The sequence below is a fragment of the Silene latifolia genome, chromosome 5 (assembly GCF_048544455.1).
Source record: "Silene latifolia isolate original U9 population chromosome 5, ASM4854445v1, whole genome shotgun sequence".
In the NCBI taxonomy this organism is placed as follows: Eukaryota; Viridiplantae; Streptophyta; class Magnoliopsida; order Caryophyllales; family Caryophyllaceae; genus Silene; species Silene latifolia.
Genome location: NC_133530.1, coordinates 15,941,593 through 15,961,985, shown reverse-complemented (window position 1 = coordinate 15,961,985; position 20,393 = coordinate 15,941,593). Strand labels below are relative to the sequence as shown.

General features: G+C 37.2%; 3 protein-coding genes across 8 annotated transcripts; 1 reads left to right on the top strand and 2 right to left on the bottom strand.

Annotated features, from left to right (window-relative positions):
* Nucleotides 1–347: 347 nt before the first annotated feature.
* Nucleotides 348–8,076, bottom strand: LOC141656855 (uncharacterized). Of its 5 annotated transcripts, none has more exons than XM_074463941.1 (11): nucleotides 7,705–8,076; nucleotides 7,296–7,443; nucleotides 6,269–6,779; nucleotides 5,490–5,637; nucleotides 5,046–5,156; nucleotides 3,866–4,580; nucleotides 3,367–3,561; nucleotides 2,451–2,520; nucleotides 1,660–1,838; nucleotides 1,232–1,298; nucleotides 348–997 (listed from the first exon to the last, which is right to left on the bottom strand). In XM_074463941.1, exons 2-11 carry the CDS (start codon nucleotides 7,431–7,433, stop codon nucleotides 861–863), a joined length of 2,271 nt encoding a protein of 756 aa, XP_074320042.1. In that variant the 5' UTR covers nucleotides 7,434–7,443; nucleotides 7,705–8,076; the 3' UTR covers nucleotides 348–860. The 5 variants fall into 5 exon arrangements, with proteins under 5 accessions (XP_074320042.1, XP_074320045.1, XP_074320043.1 ...); XM_074463944.1 differs by having other exon boundaries at nucleotides 348–986; nucleotides 7,705–8,017; XM_074463942.1 differs by having other exon boundaries at nucleotides 7,296–7,467; nucleotides 7,705–7,794.
* A 1,020-nt stretch (nucleotides 8,077–9,096) lies between these two features.
* On the top strand, nucleotides 9,097–13,921 carry LOC141656853 (endonuclease III homolog 1, chloroplastic). Of its 2 annotated transcripts, none has more exons than XM_074463939.1 (13): nucleotides 9,097–9,280; nucleotides 9,443–9,549; nucleotides 10,652–10,715; nucleotides 10,853–10,921; nucleotides 11,027–11,095; nucleotides 11,208–11,276; nucleotides 11,433–11,551; nucleotides 11,788–11,854; nucleotides 12,464–12,555; nucleotides 12,635–12,772; nucleotides 12,846–12,950; nucleotides 13,191–13,274; nucleotides 13,524–13,921. In XM_074463939.1, exons 1-13 carry the CDS (start codon nucleotides 9,157–9,159, stop codon nucleotides 13,659–13,661), a joined length of 1,245 nt encoding a protein of 414 aa, XP_074320040.1. In that variant the 5' UTR covers nucleotides 9,097–9,156; the 3' UTR covers nucleotides 13,662–13,921. The 2 variants fall into 2 exon arrangements, with proteins under 2 accessions (XP_074320040.1, XP_074320039.1); XM_074463938.1 differs by having other exon boundaries at nucleotides 9,098–9,280; nucleotides 9,443–9,543.
* Nucleotides 13,922–14,056: 135 nt separating this feature from the next.
* On the bottom strand, nucleotides 14,057–18,954 carry LOC141656854 (protein farnesyltransferase/geranylgeranyltransferase type-1 subunit alpha). The gene is made up of 5 exons (XM_074463940.1): nucleotides 18,599–18,954; nucleotides 16,294–16,403; nucleotides 15,354–15,474; nucleotides 14,923–15,018; nucleotides 14,057–14,639 (listed from the first exon to the last, which is right to left on the bottom strand). The coding sequence occupies exons 1-5, from the start codon at nucleotides 18,830–18,832 to the stop codon at nucleotides 14,202–14,204; spliced, it is 999 nt and encodes a 332-aa protein (XP_074320041.1). The 5' UTR covers nucleotides 18,833–18,954; the 3' UTR covers nucleotides 14,057–14,201.
* Between the last annotated feature and the right edge of the window lie 1,439 nt (nucleotides 18,955–20,393).

The following is a 20,393-nucleotide window of genomic DNA, read 5'->3' as shown; positions in this document are numbered from 1 at the left end:
ATGGTGATGGCCGATGTGGTGGTAGTGAGATTATGGTTGGGGTTTGTTTATTTGTTAGATAACATGAGCATTGGTGTATTTAATAACAAAAAAATAATAAAAAAAGGCATCATAAGTCAATAATACTAATGGTGTTATAACGAAAGTCTGGCAAGGGTATTCTAGGAAAGAAAAATGTAAATATAGGGGTACCATATGTAAAAACTTGAAATGAGGTGTATCATGTGTAATCTGCCAAAGTTCGAGGATACCATGAGAAATTTTCGAATTGAGTATGAATGATCAAATTGCTCATGAAATGCATTCCTAATATAGAAAGGACAACAATTGACTGAGATACCCAAAAATAGAATATGACAACAAATGACCGAAACGGAGGGAGTAATTCATAGAGTATGACATTTAAGAAGTGACCAATGTCTAATATTTTCTTCCAATTCCATGCACATCCGAAAACTAGCCACCAAGTACACAAAGCTTGGCTCTGTCCTCTGCAAACAACAATACAAACCTTGCCAAAAATTACGGCAGGTTTATACATACGGACGCATATCCAAGTCTCAGGCGACTATTTTGGTATAAGCTTTCATGTTCTGGCCTAAAATGACATGTCTTGTCATGTCGGACAGCAGGTACGGCTATCTTGGCCCAAGGGAAGGCTCAAAAGTCAAAACCACATCGCTTACAAGTAACAGTCTTCTTAACCGGGAATATATCAAATTAGACAGCCTACAGTCTACAGACATTAAACCTTTACACTGTGATCCATACAAGGCTACATTCTTCGGAGAAAGGTAACAAAATTGGAGCACCATGGTGATTTATTCCAACAAGGCAGTTCCAGGTGAAATATAATATTTCTACTGCATATTCTGTAATCTAGCTAGCATGTGTCGTGCAGCTGAATTTCTCGAGTCTTGTGGGGTTGAAGATAGGATTCCTTCACTCGAACACTCGAAATCAATTGCCTTGATAGTGACAGTAGCCTGGTAATCTCCTATATAAACAATATTAGAGAGCATAATCTAATAAGAATGTTCAACGACATTTTCTAAGTTTATTGGCTCTGCACATTTCTGCTAAGCTTATTCCCTCTACTTCACGAGAGCAGCGGACCTTCCAATTTTATTTTCAACTCGATTAAAATAATTTTAAATTTAACTCGATTCAAATAGTCTTGTTCCCTCTACACAGTCTCCCAATTTTCTTAGGCCAAGATAGATAGGCATACCTTCCAGTGTTGATATAATGTATGTTGGTAAAGTCCAGCTGTTGTCGTTGCATAATCTATCCAACTCCTGCATTGTAGAAGAAGAGACTTACGATACGAATATTAATAGGAATGTGTATCCAATTCCCGCATTGCAGCATTGGTAAAGACCAGCTGTTGTCGTTGGTAAAGATTTTCCCCATTTGACTTTGTGGTCAACTCGAATTATCTTCTTCATATTATCTTTTTTCATATTCTCTTTTTTCTACATTTGTACTATTGTTCATTATAAGAAAATATTAATAAAAGTCGACGTTGGTTAACCATCGAAGTCCAATGAGGATAAAAAATGGGATGGGAAGTGTACAAGAGAGAACATGATACGAGACAAAGTAGAGCCATATGTGAGACATGATGACGTTTTTGAACGAGAAAGATGTACTGCTCACCTGACAAGGATCGTGCGAGGAGAAATTGGCTTCAGACAGCATCCTTTTCATTAGTGGAGGCAAATCTGGATCTTCACAATTAAGCCCCGCCTTATTTTCAGTTGCACTACTTTTCTTACATACGTCATTACAACACTCTGTAACAGCGTCGATTTTCACTGCTAAACTATCTCCACCACCTGCTTGAGAAATAGATCGAGTATTGAGTATCTAAGTTTCACCCTACTGAATGATTAACAAAAAAATCTATTTGCAACGGAAACCAAAAAGTAATAAATTCTGACTACACGTAGACAGATAATCATACTTTGTACAAGCAGATGCCAGCCTTCTACGGAGTAAAAGATAGAAAGGTGTTAAAAAAAGGGCAGCCCGGTGCAGGATGGCGTCCCCGCTCGGCGAGGGTCCGGGGAAGGGTCCCACCACAAGAGTGTAATTGGGGCAAGCCTTCCAAAATGAGAGAGATAATTTTTAAAATTATTTCTAAAATTATCAGAAACACCTTTTTTAGTTCTAAAGCATCAAAACTCCTGAATGTATCTCCTGCCATGAACTAAGCTAGGAAAATGAGCCCTGGTGCTCTTGGAGTTTGATGTTTGAACCCACAAGCGATGATTGTAAAAGTGAGTCACCGTATCAATGCACTTTAATTATACAAAAATGCTGAGCTTTCTGAACATTATTCACATCAAGTACTCGATAAAAACCCACTAAATTAGCAACAATTGATTGATACAAAATGAAAGGCTAAAGCATAAGGAGTAGACTCAAGTGAAATGGGAATGTCATACCTTTCAAGACAATATCTAAATTTCTGTCACACAAAGCAACTTCATCGGCAATGATGCGAATCCACTGAGACTGCAGTACATAGACATGTTTCAACATATACCACCAGGCACCAGCACAAATTCGTATACACTAAAATACTCATCGTTCATCAAACAAGGAAGACAAAAAAACAGTTGAAAGCTTTGACACATATTACGGCCAATCTCTCTTACAGAAAAAGACATTGTACCAAAAATACTTATTGTGCATCAAACAAGAAAAGAATCAGTTACGATATAGTAATACCAGTTAACACTAAACAATATTTACTGGTATTTACCCAGTAGCTCATATCTGCAGCTGCTTCGTTTTGTTTAAAAAATGCATCCGTGTAGGAAAAACAAACTCCCGAAAGAGGCAAAGGATAATGTGTCATGTGTGCAAAGAGATATAAGCATACGCCTGATGCCAACATGTCTGAAGTGTTCATATAAACATATGCAACTCTAGAAGATGTTTCTTTATGCTACATTACTCCGACTCTTCATATGACCTTGCATACCCAAGTGGCCCAGTGCATGTGCACATGACACTCAAAACTCAAGAGCCAAGACATTGGTATGACAGTTTGGAAACACACCCATGTGGGCCATGCGGCCATGCCCGATCTTCAAATAGAGTCCAAGTAAGAGTCTCAACGTATGTATTGTATTCTTCACAGCGGGCCGGAGTGGACTTGTTTTATATATCACATCATATACCCACTAGATACAGACAACTACTAACGAGTTAAAGAGAAAGATAAGTGAATCAATCACATCAAGGTTATTAAGGTTTTTGTTTTGAATTCTTTATTTTAAGTCGTGTGGAAATTAATTAATAAAAAAAAATAGAAACAACTAGAGAAATGCGGAACGTCTAAAAGTTGAACCATACCAGTAGCTCTCTCTTTCTACATAGAACCTTCCGCGCGGTTTGTGACAATAGATCTTCCTTTGAAGAAAGAGTGAGCTGCATTTTCAGAAGCTGCTCAGAATCACAAGAGACTATGGCACCATTTTGTTTTTCATCTTGGTCAGTATAAACCGGATCTGCAATGTGCCTATGGAGATCTGTATCAATATTTTCAGCCTGCAAAACAGACAGACACAATAAGCTTTTTTTTTTCTTTTGTAAAGAGAGAGGGGAGAGCAATTAGCTTTGACATCGAAATTCCAACGGCTTATGAATTATGGCAAGACCTTTTAAACTAGTATCAGCTATTCAAAAGAAGACTTTTAAGTCCAAGATTCTAGACCTTGTGTCAAGCATATATTTATCAGTTTAAGAAAGGTTTTAATTCAAAATAATCTATAGTTTCCTTTTAAACCGATCTAAATGAAATGCGAACAAAACTTCAGGGGCACCAAAATTTAGCATCAATTAATTTACCTACCACAACAATAGCACCTTCACTGACGAGCGATTGGCCCGGTTCCGGCACAACAATTATTTGCTTCTGATCATCAGCACGATCGTCCCTGAAAGGTCCATCCACATTCATACTACTTAATGAACCATTAAACGGGAACTTCTTTTCATCCCTCGAGAATTCCTTAAAAGCATTGATTTTCTTGGTACCCCTACAATCACTGGAAATGCTATTTTGAGATCTATTTCTCTTCTTGTACACAAAAACAGGTTCACTAGGTACATCTTTTGGCTGAGACCCATTGTCTTCTTCCACTGCCTTTGCCCTTTCAGAATGGTTAGAGACGCATGGAAGTTCTTTCTTCAAGTTGCTAGTACTACCATTTTTTTCTTCTTTAGCTAGTTCAACAAGTGGAGAGATAGAACGGAGGGTGCTCTCTTTCAATTGGCAGCCATTGGCTTTTCTTACAGCTTCTGCAACTTCACAATTTTGCGACAAATTTGGGGTGACTTGCTTTTTCGATTGGTGGTTATTTCTATTTCTAGCATCCTTTGATACTCCTAAAGAACCTGAGGTATTCAAGGGTAGTTTATCATTCAAGTGAGAGAAGTCACAATGGTCAAGCTTCTTTATTGTTCCAAAATCATTTGAAGGGCTTGGACTTTCTTCAGCGTTCAACGGAGACCCCTGGCAGTGCCCATTCTCTGAAGCGTCACAATGGTCAAGATTTTCCCATGGCCTATAAGCAGATTAAAATATAGTCGAAAATTATTAAATCTCCAAAAACATCTTAAAAGCCTCGTGGAAGATAACCTAAAAGGAAGCTCAAGATCAGCAGCATTCTTACCTTTTGAAAGCCATTCAAAATAAGGCACAAAGGAAAGGAGGTTGACGACTTTCCGGTAACTACAAGTGACCAAAAATATACCAAAGGGATCCTCAAAAGCAACCGAAAACAGGCTTATACAAGGATAAACATACGAATCATACAACTGAACAAGAGCTTGCATACTAAAAAGAAAGTAATTTCCATCTTTCAATTCTAATATCCATTTTCACTGCCAATTAGCAAAGTAGATATGTGTGTGTGTGTGCATCTTTACTTCTAACAGGGAAAAAACATAGACAAAACACAAAAACAGAAGTTACAGGTCTGCACTTAAAAATGCCTTCCAGTCACTTTAAGAACGAGACAAAATATTACCTCGAGAGCCAGTCCGACAGTTTATCTGCAAATGGAAGTAAGTGGAAGTATTCAACAACAGGAGTAAGCAGCCAAGTACCCAACTCTTTCCTGACCAATGGTCCTTGCAGGCTGCATCAACATAAAATCACTGCTCAAAGAGAATACAATTGTTCAGTCATATCCATCTAGAATCTATAGTCACCCTTTGCTTTCACTAAAAGGGCAGCCCGGTCCACGATGGCGTCCCTACTAGGCGAGGGTCCGGGAAAAAAAAATCTATTATGACATTTGGGTGGCCTCTTCTTTTCAGAACCTCTGAGTTGAGAGACCAGACGTAACTCTTTACTTGTCCTTGTATTCTAAGGCAACAAACAGATTTATAAGCGAACACTACTTATTGGAACCAGCTTCTCTTCTTAGAACATCACTTATTGGAATGACCATCAAAGACTAAAGTCAAACCTTGCAAGAACATCACTTATTGGAACCAGGTTCTCTTCTTGCTGCAATTTTGTACACCGCATTATATATAAGCGAACACCTGTCTTCACTTTGCTTGCGGAATACACCGTGTGGCTCTCCAATATTTTCAGGTTACCTTGATTACACACTGTTCCACATGCAAATTTATGATATAATACGACAATGTCATAGACAACAAAAAACGACAATAGTTCGACAACATTATCCTAGTGCCTCAAAGGCTACGGCAATGGTGTTGTAAGGAGGATCATATGTGCGCAGCTTACCAAGTGAAGGTATTTCCATTTTCCACTAATAAAAAAAAGTAGGTTCTGAGCATAACAAAAAGTGAACTTTGACTGGTGGAAGATATCATTCCTTATATCCTCAAAGGATTAATTCTAAACCAGCCAACTTATTTCCTTCAACAAAACGTATGCATCGTCTTTAGTGCCAAAAACAAGATGGCAATCAAGCATGTCAACATTGTCAAGTACTAAGAAAAGGATGTGAATTGCTTGCCAATAAGACATTGCACGACCATCTGAACGATTATATAGACTGTTTCACTATAATCATGTCCTCTGTCAAACCCCCCACTGTAATTATCTGTCCTCCATAAATATTGTTTATCCCTTATTCTCTGTCCTTTATAAAATATGTTTCTGGTCTTTTCCCTTTAGCTTATAATCAAAATCACAACCAAAAAAAATTTGACATCATGACTGATAATCTCTACAGAAAATAAAATCTCAATAACAAAATGTGGGATAGCATACCGCATGCTTCTTTGACGGCTAAATATGCAGCCTGCTGAAGAACTGTTTCTTCCATTGTATTTTCTTTTGGTGTCTTCTTAATGACTCTTTTCTTTTTGCTTCCACCTTCTTCATCCACGAGAATTACATCTTTCTCTATTACTGACCAAACCCCCATTGTAATAGAACTGTGGAAAAGAAAGCAGTTTTCTCTTGTGGAATCTACCAAGAAAACAGCAACTTTTGAGATAGGCCAACCTTCAATATTTGGCTTGTCACTCGATGCATCTAAACTCCTAGATACGTCACAAGCACTCACAACTTCCTTCTCTGTCAATGACATATCTTTATGCACGGCATCTAACTCTAACTCTACCTCGCCATTGTCGGAGCTTTGCATGAATGACAAGTATGACAGGAGGGTAGGTTTCAAAACCGTAGCCAGCTTGCAAAATTCCAAAAATTCCAAAAACTCCAGTCCAGGATTTTGCTTCCTGTGGTAGTAATTGTAGAGTAACACTACTGCATGCACCTATACTCATAGGAATCATGACAAAAAAATCGCCGATAAGATTTTTAAAACATTCATATCACAGTACTTGCATTAGTAGTACATAACTAAAATGGTGTGTAATGATATATATGTGAGCATCCCAACTTCACGCCTTTCACGGTCACTTCCCATGCTAATTGCAAGATTACAATTTGCGAAAATCTTCTATTTTGGTAAGCTACTGCTTTTAATTACTCTCAAGTCTCAACTGATACAAACATTATTGCAGTATAGTCAAGGATCTAAGTCTCAAGATATTCCTGCTTTCTACTACAGCGATTCGATTTGAATTACATCCCCCATATTGTCATGCATGTACATTTCCACAAATTGATGGCTATGTTTGATCATGTTCAGTCATTATAAAATTTAACAACAATATTACTCCAGTTCCTCAATGGCGCCAGAAAACACGAAATTCGACGCAATGAACCAATGAGACAGAGAAATGCAAAACAATACTAAAACAAAAGGGTTAGTAAGATGATGATCAACCTGTTTAGCAACCAAATCTTCCTGAGAAAGCTGATCCTTTGGCAAACACTTAGAAGGTAACAAAGGATCAACCAAGAAATCCAACAAAGCAAGAACAGTATCCTTAGTGGGACCCAATTCTTCTGCTGCTAATTCCATACCCTCAAACCTGTAATTCAATACAATGCAACCTCTGCAAACATCAAAACACACCCAACAACAACAACATTACCCCAATGCCTCAACGGCTTTAACAAATTGCGGGGTAAGGGGGTCGGATGTATACAGTCTTAACACATACCCTTGCGTTTAGCACACAAAGAGAATGACCACAAACTAGAACAAACAAAATTAGGGTTTCAGCATAAACCCCAGATAATAAATCACACAAAAAATGGCAAAATTAAGCAAAATTGTTTCTGGGTATTACCAAATGCAGCAAAATAAAGGTGCCCAGGTGAAGAAATCGGTAAATAATGTCGGAAATAATCAAGGGTAGGCCGTAGGGTGACTGACTGACTGACAGTAGTATATTAGTACATATCCGTCTTAAATTTAAAACGGAAATTGAGGGTTGCTATGTGAACATGGGAAGATGAGACATGCAAATAATGTAGCGAGAAAATTGAGGGAAATTGGTCTGCTACAGTTAATAGTAATTGTACATTTGTGTTTGTACTGTGTTGAAATGTTGTGACAAAAGATTGAGGGCACAAACAATGAGTAGACAGATAACTTTTATTACATTTGTCAGGAATTTAGAACATCTATAAACGCTTCTACTCCGTATTTCCTTGTTTTTTTGTAGTAATAAATTATTATTTTATTTTATTTTTTTACAATTTTTTGTAATAAATTCGTGAGCATGTTAAGTGATGTTGGTCTTGCTGGATGACCGGACTGGACCAGACACAAAACTTTCGGTCTTGGATTGAATCATACTCAAAATATTCGGTGTGGCCTGTGGGCTGATTTTAGACCGAAATGGAGCTAAAACTACTTTTTTTCACTATCTCGTATATGAAAATACATTTAAGTTATGCTATATCAATTGCATTGATAATTTGACGATTGTTTTTTTACGAAAATATTGCTAATATTAATTTATAATGTGTTTTGAAGATAAAATTATCATTTACTTTGCGATTTATACTAATGGTTAGTCTTTAAAAGCTTAAAATATCGGTCTATTCGGTTCAGACCTAAATTAACCGGTCTTGGACCGAGACCAAAACCTAATAAAATGTGGACTGACGACCGGACCTAAAAACTTTCGGTCCGGTTTCGATCCAAAACCAAATGGTACGGTCGGTCCATTTTTTAGGTCAAGACCCAAAGTTGCTCAACCCTAAGTGGGTTAGAACTTAATAGGGTAAACGAATCTCATTCCTTTAGGGGCGAAAACAAGGAATTAGAGAGATTCCTATTTAATTTAATTCTAGTCATTTTTCCGGTACCATGTCACTATTTTTCGGCGAGAATTTTACTCGGATATCTCTAATTGGGTTGAATTGCACGTCGGGTATAACTAATGGGGCTAATTCGCACTAGTAAAATGTTGTGGGGCTAATTTGCACGTAGTGGCAAACGTTTGGGGCTTATTTGCCACTTCCCTGAATTTAAAGGTAACAAAGTGAACGATTAAAATTCCAAATGACCCGGTCCGCCCCGAACTCAAGACCGGAACCCGAATTGACCCAACCCAGTATACCCAACTCGACTTAAATTAACCCGACCCATTTAACTCGCTCGTTAGGTCTAGCCCCGACCATTAGCTGCGTGGCTTTATGTTAACCCAAACATTATCAGAGGAAGACAAGAAGACAACAATCCCATAAAAAACACCTTGTTTGTGATATGGTATTATACCCAAACTACAAACATGTCCATAAAACTTTCAATTGGGCAACTGCATAACACACTACGTTACGCGGGAACTGGGTTAAAAATGCCACTCACTAGATTATCCTCCTCTAATTCTAACTCTACTCTCCCCAAATCTCAAGGTTTTAATCCTAACCCACCTCATTAAATCAACTATTTAGTCTTCTGTCATACGGTTTTACACAAATTTTTTTGTAAGGCGGTTTTACATAAGAATTTGAATTTGTGTGTTGCTGAGACCCTTTTGATTAACAGTGTGATTTTGTTTTGTTTTTTATGAATAGGTAATGGTTCTGCAATGGAAGTTTCAGCAGTTTATGTCAGGAAAAAGAGGATTAAAAGAGAAGTAATTGAAGAGGGTGAAACTGTATCTCATGCTGATGGAGTAAAGGTTGATTTTTTAATTTTTATTTTTGATTAAATGTTTGTATTGTTTGATTAATGGCATGATCATTGAGATTAATTATGTGGGTAGTTCTTAATTGTACATATTTGGGTGTTTGAATTAACATAAAAAATTGCTGGAGCCAAAGTTTTATGTCAGGAGGGTTAGAATATGTAAACTGATATACATTCATTTATGCTGTACTTATATGTTGTTAGTCCATACAGACTTTTGCTTTCTTTGTTTCGGTTTTACGGGTAAGTTAAGTTACAGTATATATGACGGGAGTTTGTCATCAACGATCATATAATAAGAAGTTAAGACTTAATTAAAACCTTCTTTGGGATGTTTTGAGATGAAATTACTTCCCAACTATTGTAGTAGTTGTGCTAAGCAAGTAGCAAATAAAATTGACTATGCCCATGTATCTATGAAATGGCTATGCCCAATGTCCATGTAATGATGTACTCCCTCCTTCCCGGTCATTTGTTTACATTTGCTTTTGGCACAAAGACCAAAGAGGGAAGAGGGGGACATTGTGGTTATAGTTATTAGATGACAAGCGGACTATAATGGATATGAAAGATCAAATTACCCATTAGAAGCATTCTAATAAGAGAGGTAAACAAATGAAGGAGAAACCAAAAAATGGAATATGTACACAAATGAGGGGGACAAAGGGAGTAGGTATTAATTAAACCATCAAGATAATGTACATTTTCAATGATTGAACCCCACAGATCTTCACTTTGATTCCCATGAAGTCTTTACTTAGTTGTCGATTACCTTTTCTCTCGTTGGATATTGGCCTTTCCGGTTCATTAGTGACAATACAATGTATCTCTGACATTCTGATTATAATGCATCTATGAGATGGAAGCCTTTCCTCAGGATCTTCCATATTTCTCGTTGGGATTATATGCATTTCATTCGTATAAGCTCTTTGTTTGGACTCCGGAATATAACCTTTAATCAGAACTTTGAAGAATTCAGTATTATCCTTTCTCTATTACTTAAAGTGTGCACTTGCCCGGGAATCAAAGTTCCTGTTTTGTTTCTGCCCTTCCACGCTCATCACTAAATCCGAACCTTGCTTATCTTGATGCAGATGTCTTCGTTGCCTGATATAGAAGAGTTCTCATACCGAAAAAGCAATGCAACTTCTGCAGCAGGTAACTTTTGTGTACTCAGTGGAAACAATTTGTTTGTCATCTCATCTTTTCTCGTAAATTTGGACGTCCATTTTTTTTTCGTGATTTCTAAATGATATTTGCCTTCAATACACTAATCTCAGCTCTTTAACTTTCAGGAAAGTCGAAAATTATCCCGATGGTTCGTCAAACAAAAGTTGAACTTGCTTCGACCTTGAAGTCTGAAGGTATAAGTTTGCTTATCTGGCCTATTATTATGGAATGGTCAAGTTTGTCATGATTTTTAGATGATATTTCCCTTCAATATTCTAATCTTAGCTCTTAACTTACAGGAAATTCGGAAATTATCCCGCTGGTTCGTCAAACAAAAGTTGAACTTGCTTCTACCCTGAAATCTGAAGGTAGAAGTTTACTTATCTGGCTTTTTATTATGGAATGGTCAAGTTTGTCGTGATTTCTAAATTCTAGATGATATTTCCCTTCAATATTCTAATCTTAGCTCTTCACTTTCAGGAAAGTCGGAAATTATCCCGATGGTTCGTCAAACAAAAGTTAAACTTGCTTCTACTCTTAAATCTGAAGGTAAAAGTTTACTTATCTGGCCTGTTATTATGGAATGGTCAAGTTTGCTAGTGATGGTTGATAGACACGTCACTCAAGTTCAATAGTCTGTAATACATATGCTCCATGGTGTATTAGTTGAAAATTTCTAAAGTCTTTGGGACATTTTTTCTCCAGTCGATCCTCCAGGCAACTGGGAGAAGGTTCTTGAAGGAATACGTAAGATGAGATCTTCTGAAAATGCACCAGTAGACTCCATGGGATGTGAGAGAGCTGGAAGTTCTCTTCCTCCAAAGGTATAATATTTTCAACCATTCTTCTCTTACCTTACAGAATAGTTCGATACATTAAGTTGTATGTTGTTTCAGGCACTCCTTTTAATTGTTTAGATGACAACAAACAGCACTCCTGTGGATAAGCTTATGTGATTATAGTTGTCTTGCCTTCTTAAATTTCCGATTTAGTCTTGGGATTTTGTGTGAGCTGGCATCAAATCCTCAAAATTCGTTATTTATTGTGTCGTTTTTTCCAGGAGAGAAGATATTCTGTTCTAGTTGGTGGGCTTCTTTCGAGCCAAACCAAGGATCATGTCACCCATGGTTAGTTCTTTGCTCCTTTGTGCTAGCGAATTCAATTGCTTCCAACATTTAGTTTCTGAAAATAATACTTCGATTAGAATGCCTGGTTTTTCTTTGCAGTGAAGTAAGTTCTGAATATTTCCTCTTTCGGCAGAAAGGATATATTGACGAGTGTTTCCTGACTTTCTCGTCCTCAATATTTCTAATTTGGTAGTTTGCTTGAGCCTCATTTTGTTATGTTAATATGATGTTCTCTGACCAGATAACTAGAAAACTCCATGAAGCATCGTGATGTCATGGCACGACGACACACATTTACCACACTTGCTAAATTTAGGTCTCTTTCCCACTGTATTCCAGAAGTGAATGTATTCAAAATTATGTGGCTTCTGCATTCTCTTAAGGTCTTTGGATGACCTTAAATTTTGGAAATTCTGGTTGTTAATTGTTATATGCATACGGTGTAACTTCAGCATGGTAGATATATTCTACTGAGTTTTGCATCTTTGTCGAATTTCGTATTTCCAAAGTTAAACCTAATTTGTGGTTAAATTCAGTGCTTATATGCAATGTTTCATTCATGCCACTTTCCATGCTAGAGAAAAATGAATTATTCCTTTTGAATCGCAGGAGCAGTTCAGCGTCTCTTAGAAAATGGACTTCTTGATCCTCATTCCATTCAAAAGGCTGACGAAGAAACTATCAAAACCCTGATCTACCCGGTAGGTCACAGCACTTTGTTTCATTTCCTATTTTGGATAAACAAACAGCCTTTTTTGTATAACATTAGTTTGATCATAGGTGGGGTTCTACACCAGGAAGGCAAATAATCTGAAGAAAATTGCGGAAATCTGTTTGACAAAGTATGATGGAGATATTCCTAGCACACTGGTTGAACTACAACAACTCCCTGGAGTAGGTCCAAAGATCGCTCATCTGGTATGCTAATTTTAGTAGCTGATTTGGTATTCTCGTTAAATTTTTAGATTTCTAAGTCCATGTATTGTCTCAGGTTATGAACTACGGCTGGAATAATGTCCAAGGAATATGTGTTGACACTCATGTTCATCGTATCAGTAATAGATTGGGATGGGTTTCACGTCCTGGCACAAACCAGGTAACTTTACATAGTTACATGTTCCAAGTTTTGAGTTTGGCTTCTTTTCACTTTTCCGCTTCTCCTTTCTCATTTCTCATTGTTACTGTTGGACTAAAGCTTAGTATAGTGAAACCAATCATGTTCGCTCTCACCATTTTAATTGTCTATACGTGGTATTTAATGGGAGCAAAACTTTCAGACATGAAGTTGGGTTTTAATGCATGCAAATAATGTCTTCATATCTTGTTTCTGTTCTAGAAAACTACCTCACCAGAGGAAACACGAGTAGCGTTGGAGAGGTGGCTTCCAAAGGAAGAATGGGACCCTATAAATCCTCTTCTGGTATGTTGAGCAGCTTGAGCTCTTGTATGATTACAAAATAACTCGTTATTTGATTATTCATCAACTTTAGAATATGATGGAAAAATTGTTGTTTTGAACACACTGTTAAAACCTGATTCGACTTTATACCAGCTTTCTGTATGATCAGGACTATATATCCTCACTGCAATGCTTTTGAAGTAGTCAATGCCATTGATGCAGTTTGTTCCTTCTAAACTCGTAACAAAATTGTTCATAAATAATCAACAGGTAGGTTTTGGGCAGACTATATGCACGCCACTGAGACCGCGATGTGACTCTTGCAAGATTAACAACTTATGTCCATCTGCTTTCAAGGAGTCCTCCAGCCCTTCCAAATCCAAGTCACCATCCCGGAAAAAACCCTAATATTGCAAACTCATTCTATTGGTCCCATTCTTTTGCAGATGATTCCAGTTGATTCTGATAGAACATCTATGTTTTGATTTATTTGATTAGCCATTGATTGATGTAAAGCTACGTTCACGTCATGTCCATATTCTCCAAGCATGTACAGTGCTGCATGTACAATGCTGAATGTTTTAACAGCCATTGCCATTGCTCTCACTACTGTAGAACTTTTCATGTTTAATTGGTAAGCTGAAGCAATGCATGTATTTTGCATTGTATTACATGTGTGTATCATCAGGAATTTTAATTTTATACTTTTGTGCAATTATTTTCCGATACAAGTAAATTGCCGTAATTTTCACAATCCTTCTTAGGGTTTTTCTTCAAATTGAAAACTTGTAAAATGAAATTACTTCCTGGTGAAAGTTTGTAATCTGTAGTCATTAAATCAAAACAAAAAAAAGTTGAACAATGAACAGTTTTTTTGAATTTCAGCTACATTGATGCCAGTAAAATACAAGATATGAGTCGAAATAGTAAAACAATTCTACTCGACACTCAAATATTTAGAGCAGGGATCTGCTGCTTGCGCCATGCCCAGTAATTCACTCTCAAAGAATCCATGCTTTCCAAGACTGAACAGATCGATTCTGCTAAGCCTGAAGAAGTACTAGGTCCAGCTTCAGCATTCTGCAGTGTATTGACTGCTTCGTTGAACTCTGGGCCTGGTTGGAACCCATGACAGATGAGGTCCAAAAGAGTGCTCAAGGCAAAAACACATCTACTTTTGGTGCTCAAAATCTTCAGACATACTGATGAAACTCGAAGATCGTTTACCCAAGTTTTCAGGTCATTTTTGTATAGGCCACGAAGGTATCGCCAAGGACTCTCATTTTCAGGCCGGGCTAAAATGGCATCAATTGTGTAATCCACTTCGGAATCTCTCATGGCATCAAGGCCTCCAAGCAATGGAGATCTGGTTATCACGAAGTATCTCTGTAGCACAAATGCAAGAGATTCAGGGTTGTCCGATGATTTTCAGCCACATGTTATCTAATTCAAAACTTATAGACAGCAGCAAAAAACTCTTATGTAACGACCAGCGCAGCATAGAGTTCAAGCTACAGCGTAAGATCAATAAACCCGTATCCAAGAAGATTTTACTGGATAATAAAAGGGCTCAGCCAGTAACCAGAGGCTACATTGACAGGGTGGTACAAAAACATGTTAACAACCGCAGATTCAACTCAAGCACAACATCACTGAAACAAGTGTCTACCTGATTCCAGGCCGAATTATTGAAGATGTCATCCGTAAGGAGTTCGTGGCAGTACTCAAGTTCATTTTCCCAACCACCTAGCGCATGAAGGACCCACTGCATGTGAAATGTACACAACAGGAGATTTTAACATTTGTATAATTAGTTATTTTGGTAGGGTTGGTGTAACTTTCTATGAATCGATAACAGAATAACAAGGGCGCACTCATAATATGAAATGAAATATTCTTATAATTTGTAACTCTACAGTGTAGTGTGTAGAGTTCTCTCTCAACTCTAGAAGATTTAAACATTTGTAAAGTTACGCCTGGGTATCTTGCCATATAAGAATATACCAATACAGTTTGTAAAGGTATGATAACTATGATTGTATGAACCAGGTGGTTAGCACTCTTAGCACAATAGTAAAAACAACTGGAATGCAAACTCGCCTGTCTATGGGACCACGCATGGTAATTTTTGGCATCAATAGAAAGTATCTTCTTTGTAAACTCAAGTTCCTTAACTATAGCATCTGAACCCAGTTTCTCAGCAAGCCACCGTCTGTGATGCCTACAAAAAATCTATAATAAGATTAAAATGCCAGCATAGTGAAGGAGCTCGAAGAGCAGAACTCCTGGAAAGAATTGGTAAGAAAGAAATAATTATAGCAGTCTTTAAGTTTCATCTGCACTAGAGTTGCGTGTTAGCCTAGAATTTCTTCCATCACTCATATCACATTTCTTGGTAAATAAGAAATAATTGTAAGTCTTTGAGTTTCACCTGTGCTAGAGTGAAGTGTTAGCCTAGAATTTCTTCCATCACTTGCGTATCACATTTCAAAGAAATATTACATAGACTCTAGGCACGAGTACATATACAAGAGTTGCATTGGCAGGACCGAATTTTTATTAATGGAGACTCCTGTCTCAAAATAACGATACAGGTGCAGGGCACGTCTCCAAACCAAGTTTATATCTATAGATTTGAAATATTTTGAGTATTTTGAAGTGAAATGGAAATAGATTAATGTTTGTGAATTAAGGCCTATTGTTAAATTAAATATCCTACTAAATGACTCATACATCCGATACAGGGTCTCCACTAATTTTATCAAGCAGACCTCCCTTTTTACTCTTCTAGGAGTTTTGGGTTAGTAAGGGCAGGCCACAGATTCCATAGGCATATCCGTAACTAGCTTCAAAGACAGTATAATAATCAACTCTTTTTTATGTAAAGACACAAAATAAGGATCAACCAGCATATTCAGAAGAGATGTTCGGTGGTGAAAAAAGACACACATGAAGCGAGAATTCCAGACCTAACATGAGTACATGACACATGCAAGGCAATAACATAAAGGCAGTAGTAAATTAATATGACAACTCTTACCATATCTGGTAATTCTTTGAATTCTGCTTAGCAACACTTCCAACGAAATCAAGTTCCTCTTGCAGATCAGCATTCAATGACTCCAGAATCAACCGTCTGAAATGCCAAACCTGCGAAAAAGTATAAAGAATATAACTGTTGACAATACTGTAAAACACTGATACTAAATTCTCTCAGATGACTGCAGCACTCAGTCCAAATTTTAGCACTCAGTCTGCTTCTCAATCTGTACTACAAGTGCACAACCAAATAATCAAACCCAACGAACTATCCCATGCATTGTGTCACGGTCTGCTTCTTTGAGTAAAACATGATGTGCACCCTCGCCTTCACTTCACCGTAAAAATGCCAACTTTTTGGTATGGTGATGGTGAGAGATTTCCCACTAACACAATGCAGGGGGGGCGTGGATTTGCCGTTTGCGTGTCGGAATCTCGAGTCTATATCATGGTCGGCATGCACATTCAATAAAAGAAAAATGTCGATGATCACAACAACGAATCTCGTATTAAACATAAGCAATGATTATAGACAAAGCTCCGATAGGAAGTAAATTTGATTGACTAGCACCTCCTATAGGCGTTTTTTTTTTAACAGTACACAACTATTGTAGGGAAAACAAAGGCGTAGAATAACACGTCAAAATCTCAACATCTAGAATGCTGAAAAGCATAAAGAAACTATTGTCAAGGCTTCCTGATCAGCATGAAGAATCCAATAATCATGGGTTAAAATATATAATGAAATTATATACATACATCATAGATGCATAAAAGTAAAAGGTTAAGGGTCAAAATATACGGAATATCATGCATTGTAGCCAAAATTGTCAAATCCTACTAAGAAAAACATAAATTTACACTCAAACCATGTATTTAGTGGGGCAACTAAACTATCAAAAGCTGCCAAAAAGTTAATGGTTTATTAACTAAATAAGGAATGAATGATCAAGTAAGATAATTGAGGAACCTAAGTGCTACGTAACTTCCAAAAAGGCACACTCTTGTAACGAATTTATACCCTTTTATGATTGTCAGCTCATTCTACATTCAATCTATGATCATGAGCCAATCCTATCTCCCTTAATGAACTATCATGATCTTTAAATTGTACCAAGATGACATCGCCGCCTCTCAATAGGCTTCCAGCTAAGAGGGCATTATGAATGAATGCCATATATGCAAGCTACTTCTTCAGAAACATACTGCAGCAAAAAGACTCCCTACTTTTGCTACTACATTGAACATGATCTCAGTGCCTTGACAGGAATTCCACCTATAAGCAGTAGGCACCGAGAGAGTCAGATGAACGCAAACGTACCCTCAGCCCTCTCATGCCCTAAACCTTGTTACCGACATACCCTTGACGAGAAACCAATACAACCGCCATCACCTACTGAGTCCCAAACAAGATGTCCACAGATTTTAATATGCCACTTTAATTCAAACCCCCCTCCCAAAAAAAAACACACCAAAGATCACAACTTTACCTCAAAACCATGATCAAATTACATCCAAGTGGCACAACACAACAATCAAAATAACCAAAAAATTTAGCCCCATCAACCTAACAAAAAAAAACACAATCCCACTTGAAAGATCGTGCTTTAACTCAAACCCATGATCAAATTACACCAGAACCTAACTACAAAAAACACCAAATCCCACTTCAAAGAGCGCGCTTTAACTCAACCCCATAATCAAATTACACCGGAACCTAACTACAAAAAACACCAAATCCCACTTCAAAGATCGCGCTTTAACTCAAACCCATATCAAATTACACCAAACTTGCACAACAATCGAAACATTAAAACAACCAAAAAAATTATCCCCATCAATCTAACTACCAAAAACAGCAAATCCCACTCCAAAGATCACAACTTTAACACAAACCCATTATGAAATCACATCCAACTACCACATCTAAACAATCAAACAACCAAAAACACACCAAAAAATCAATAAAGAAGAAAATTACAGTGTAAGTGCCGACATTTAACCGCCAAAGACAGCGAAATCCACAACAAATATCACAACTTTAACTTAAACCCATGATCAAATCACATCAAACTATAACAACTAAACAAACGAAGCAGTAAAACAACCAAAAACACACCAAAAAATCAATAAAGAAGAAAATTACAGTGTAATTGCAGATATTTAACCGCCAAAAACAGCGAAACCCGCAACAAAAATCACGACTTTAACAGAAACCCATGATCAAATCACACCCAACTATCACAACTAAACAATCAAAACATCAAAAAAACACAAAAAAAAAATCACAAAGTTGAGGGAAATACAGTGTAATTTCCGGCATTGAAGTGGATGGCTTCAGAAGTAAGTTGAAGAGAACGAGGAGATCGTTCATCAGAAAGGTAAACAGCTCTGAAATAATCCATGGTTTCTTTGAAATCATCAGAGTATAAAATAGGAACAACAGGACATGGACCATCATCTTGTGGAACTGGTTTTACATCTGACCATTCTGGTCTTTGGGCTATTGGAATTCTTTCTTCTTCCTCTGATGATTCCATATTCAATCGATTGTTGTGGTTTATTGTTGGGGTTTGAGGGAGGCTCAGGAGTCTAATTTGGTCTGTGTTAAAAGTGCTAATCTCCTTAATAGGGGTTTATAATAATAATTTAGGATGATATCGGGAATGAAATATGTAGGGAGTTCGGATAAATATCTAAAATCGGATAATCTAGTATCTATCTATCTATATTATTAAAGGAAGCTTTTTTCGAGCGTTTATAGAGAGTCCAATTTTATCAAACTACATAGAATAAATCTTATTTTTATTTATTAATTTTAATAAATAAAGAATCTATACGATAGAGTTTGAAAGATATACAAACTAAGGGGGTGTTTGGTTGACATCATTGGAATGGATTGAAATGGATTTGATCCATTCCAATGTTTGGTTGGAGCATTTTGGAATGGAGTTGGATACCCAATGGATTCTAACTCCATTCCAACCCCTTGGAATCTCATACCCATCTCCTTCCTATCGATTCAAACTCCATACCTTCATGTTTATTTTTTCAATGAACCAAACAAGTTTAGAAAGGGATGGAGTTGGAACCCCATACTTCTATGGTTTCTCATTCCAATCCATTTCATTCCTAAGCAGCGAACCAAACGACCCCTAAATAATTTATACGATAGAGAGTTTGAATGATATACAAAGTAGGGAATTATAACCATATATAAGGTGGTGTGATGTAGCCTACCAAACATATTTTTTATTTCCCATTCTATTCTATTCTCACGTTTTTCATCGTTGATTACAATTTATTTACGTAATTTATTTTCGCAGTACATATTTTACTCATCTCAGTACATTTTGCACCAAATTTTCCATTTCAATACCCTTAACTAAAAACACATCAAACTCAATTCTCTCTCTACCTTCTCTCTATTATTACATACTTATTTTCTTTTAACTCCCAAATTATTCAATTATGAACAATTATTCAAATATAGAACATAGATATTTAATTCACAAATCAATTACTAGTAATTGAAATGACTTTTTCTTATAGTTTTGTATCAACTTTTTTCTATTAAGGTTTTTTCAAATTAATTACTGTTAATTGAAGTGAAATACGGGGATATTGGCATAGTTAGATGTCGTCGGCGACATAATCGAATTCGTGGGGATGACACAAATCCGGCGACCACATAATGAACACAGATACGCAATTCATTCGACGGTAATCTCGCAAAAATAAAGATCAAAGTAGTACGTACACAGTGGAGTATATTTTATTTAATAAAGTAGTACAATTATCAACATAGTACAAGATGTACTACGCTCCGCTACGCAGTTACCAAATAACCTCCTAGTCCCTCCCCTATTTCCACGTCATCACCCTGACCCACCAACCCCTGGCCCATCGCCGGACCCCCAACGTCGGCGGTTTGGTCAGCGACAAATGCTTTTCCCGCTGGCGTTCACATCCTATGACGGCGGAGTACCCAATTTCCCAAATCCCAACCCCCAAGCCACCACCCTTCGAAGTTCGACCCACCATTGTAGCCCTACCGCCAGCCACTAATCGGCCGCTGAACCACCTCCCTTGATGTTTTGT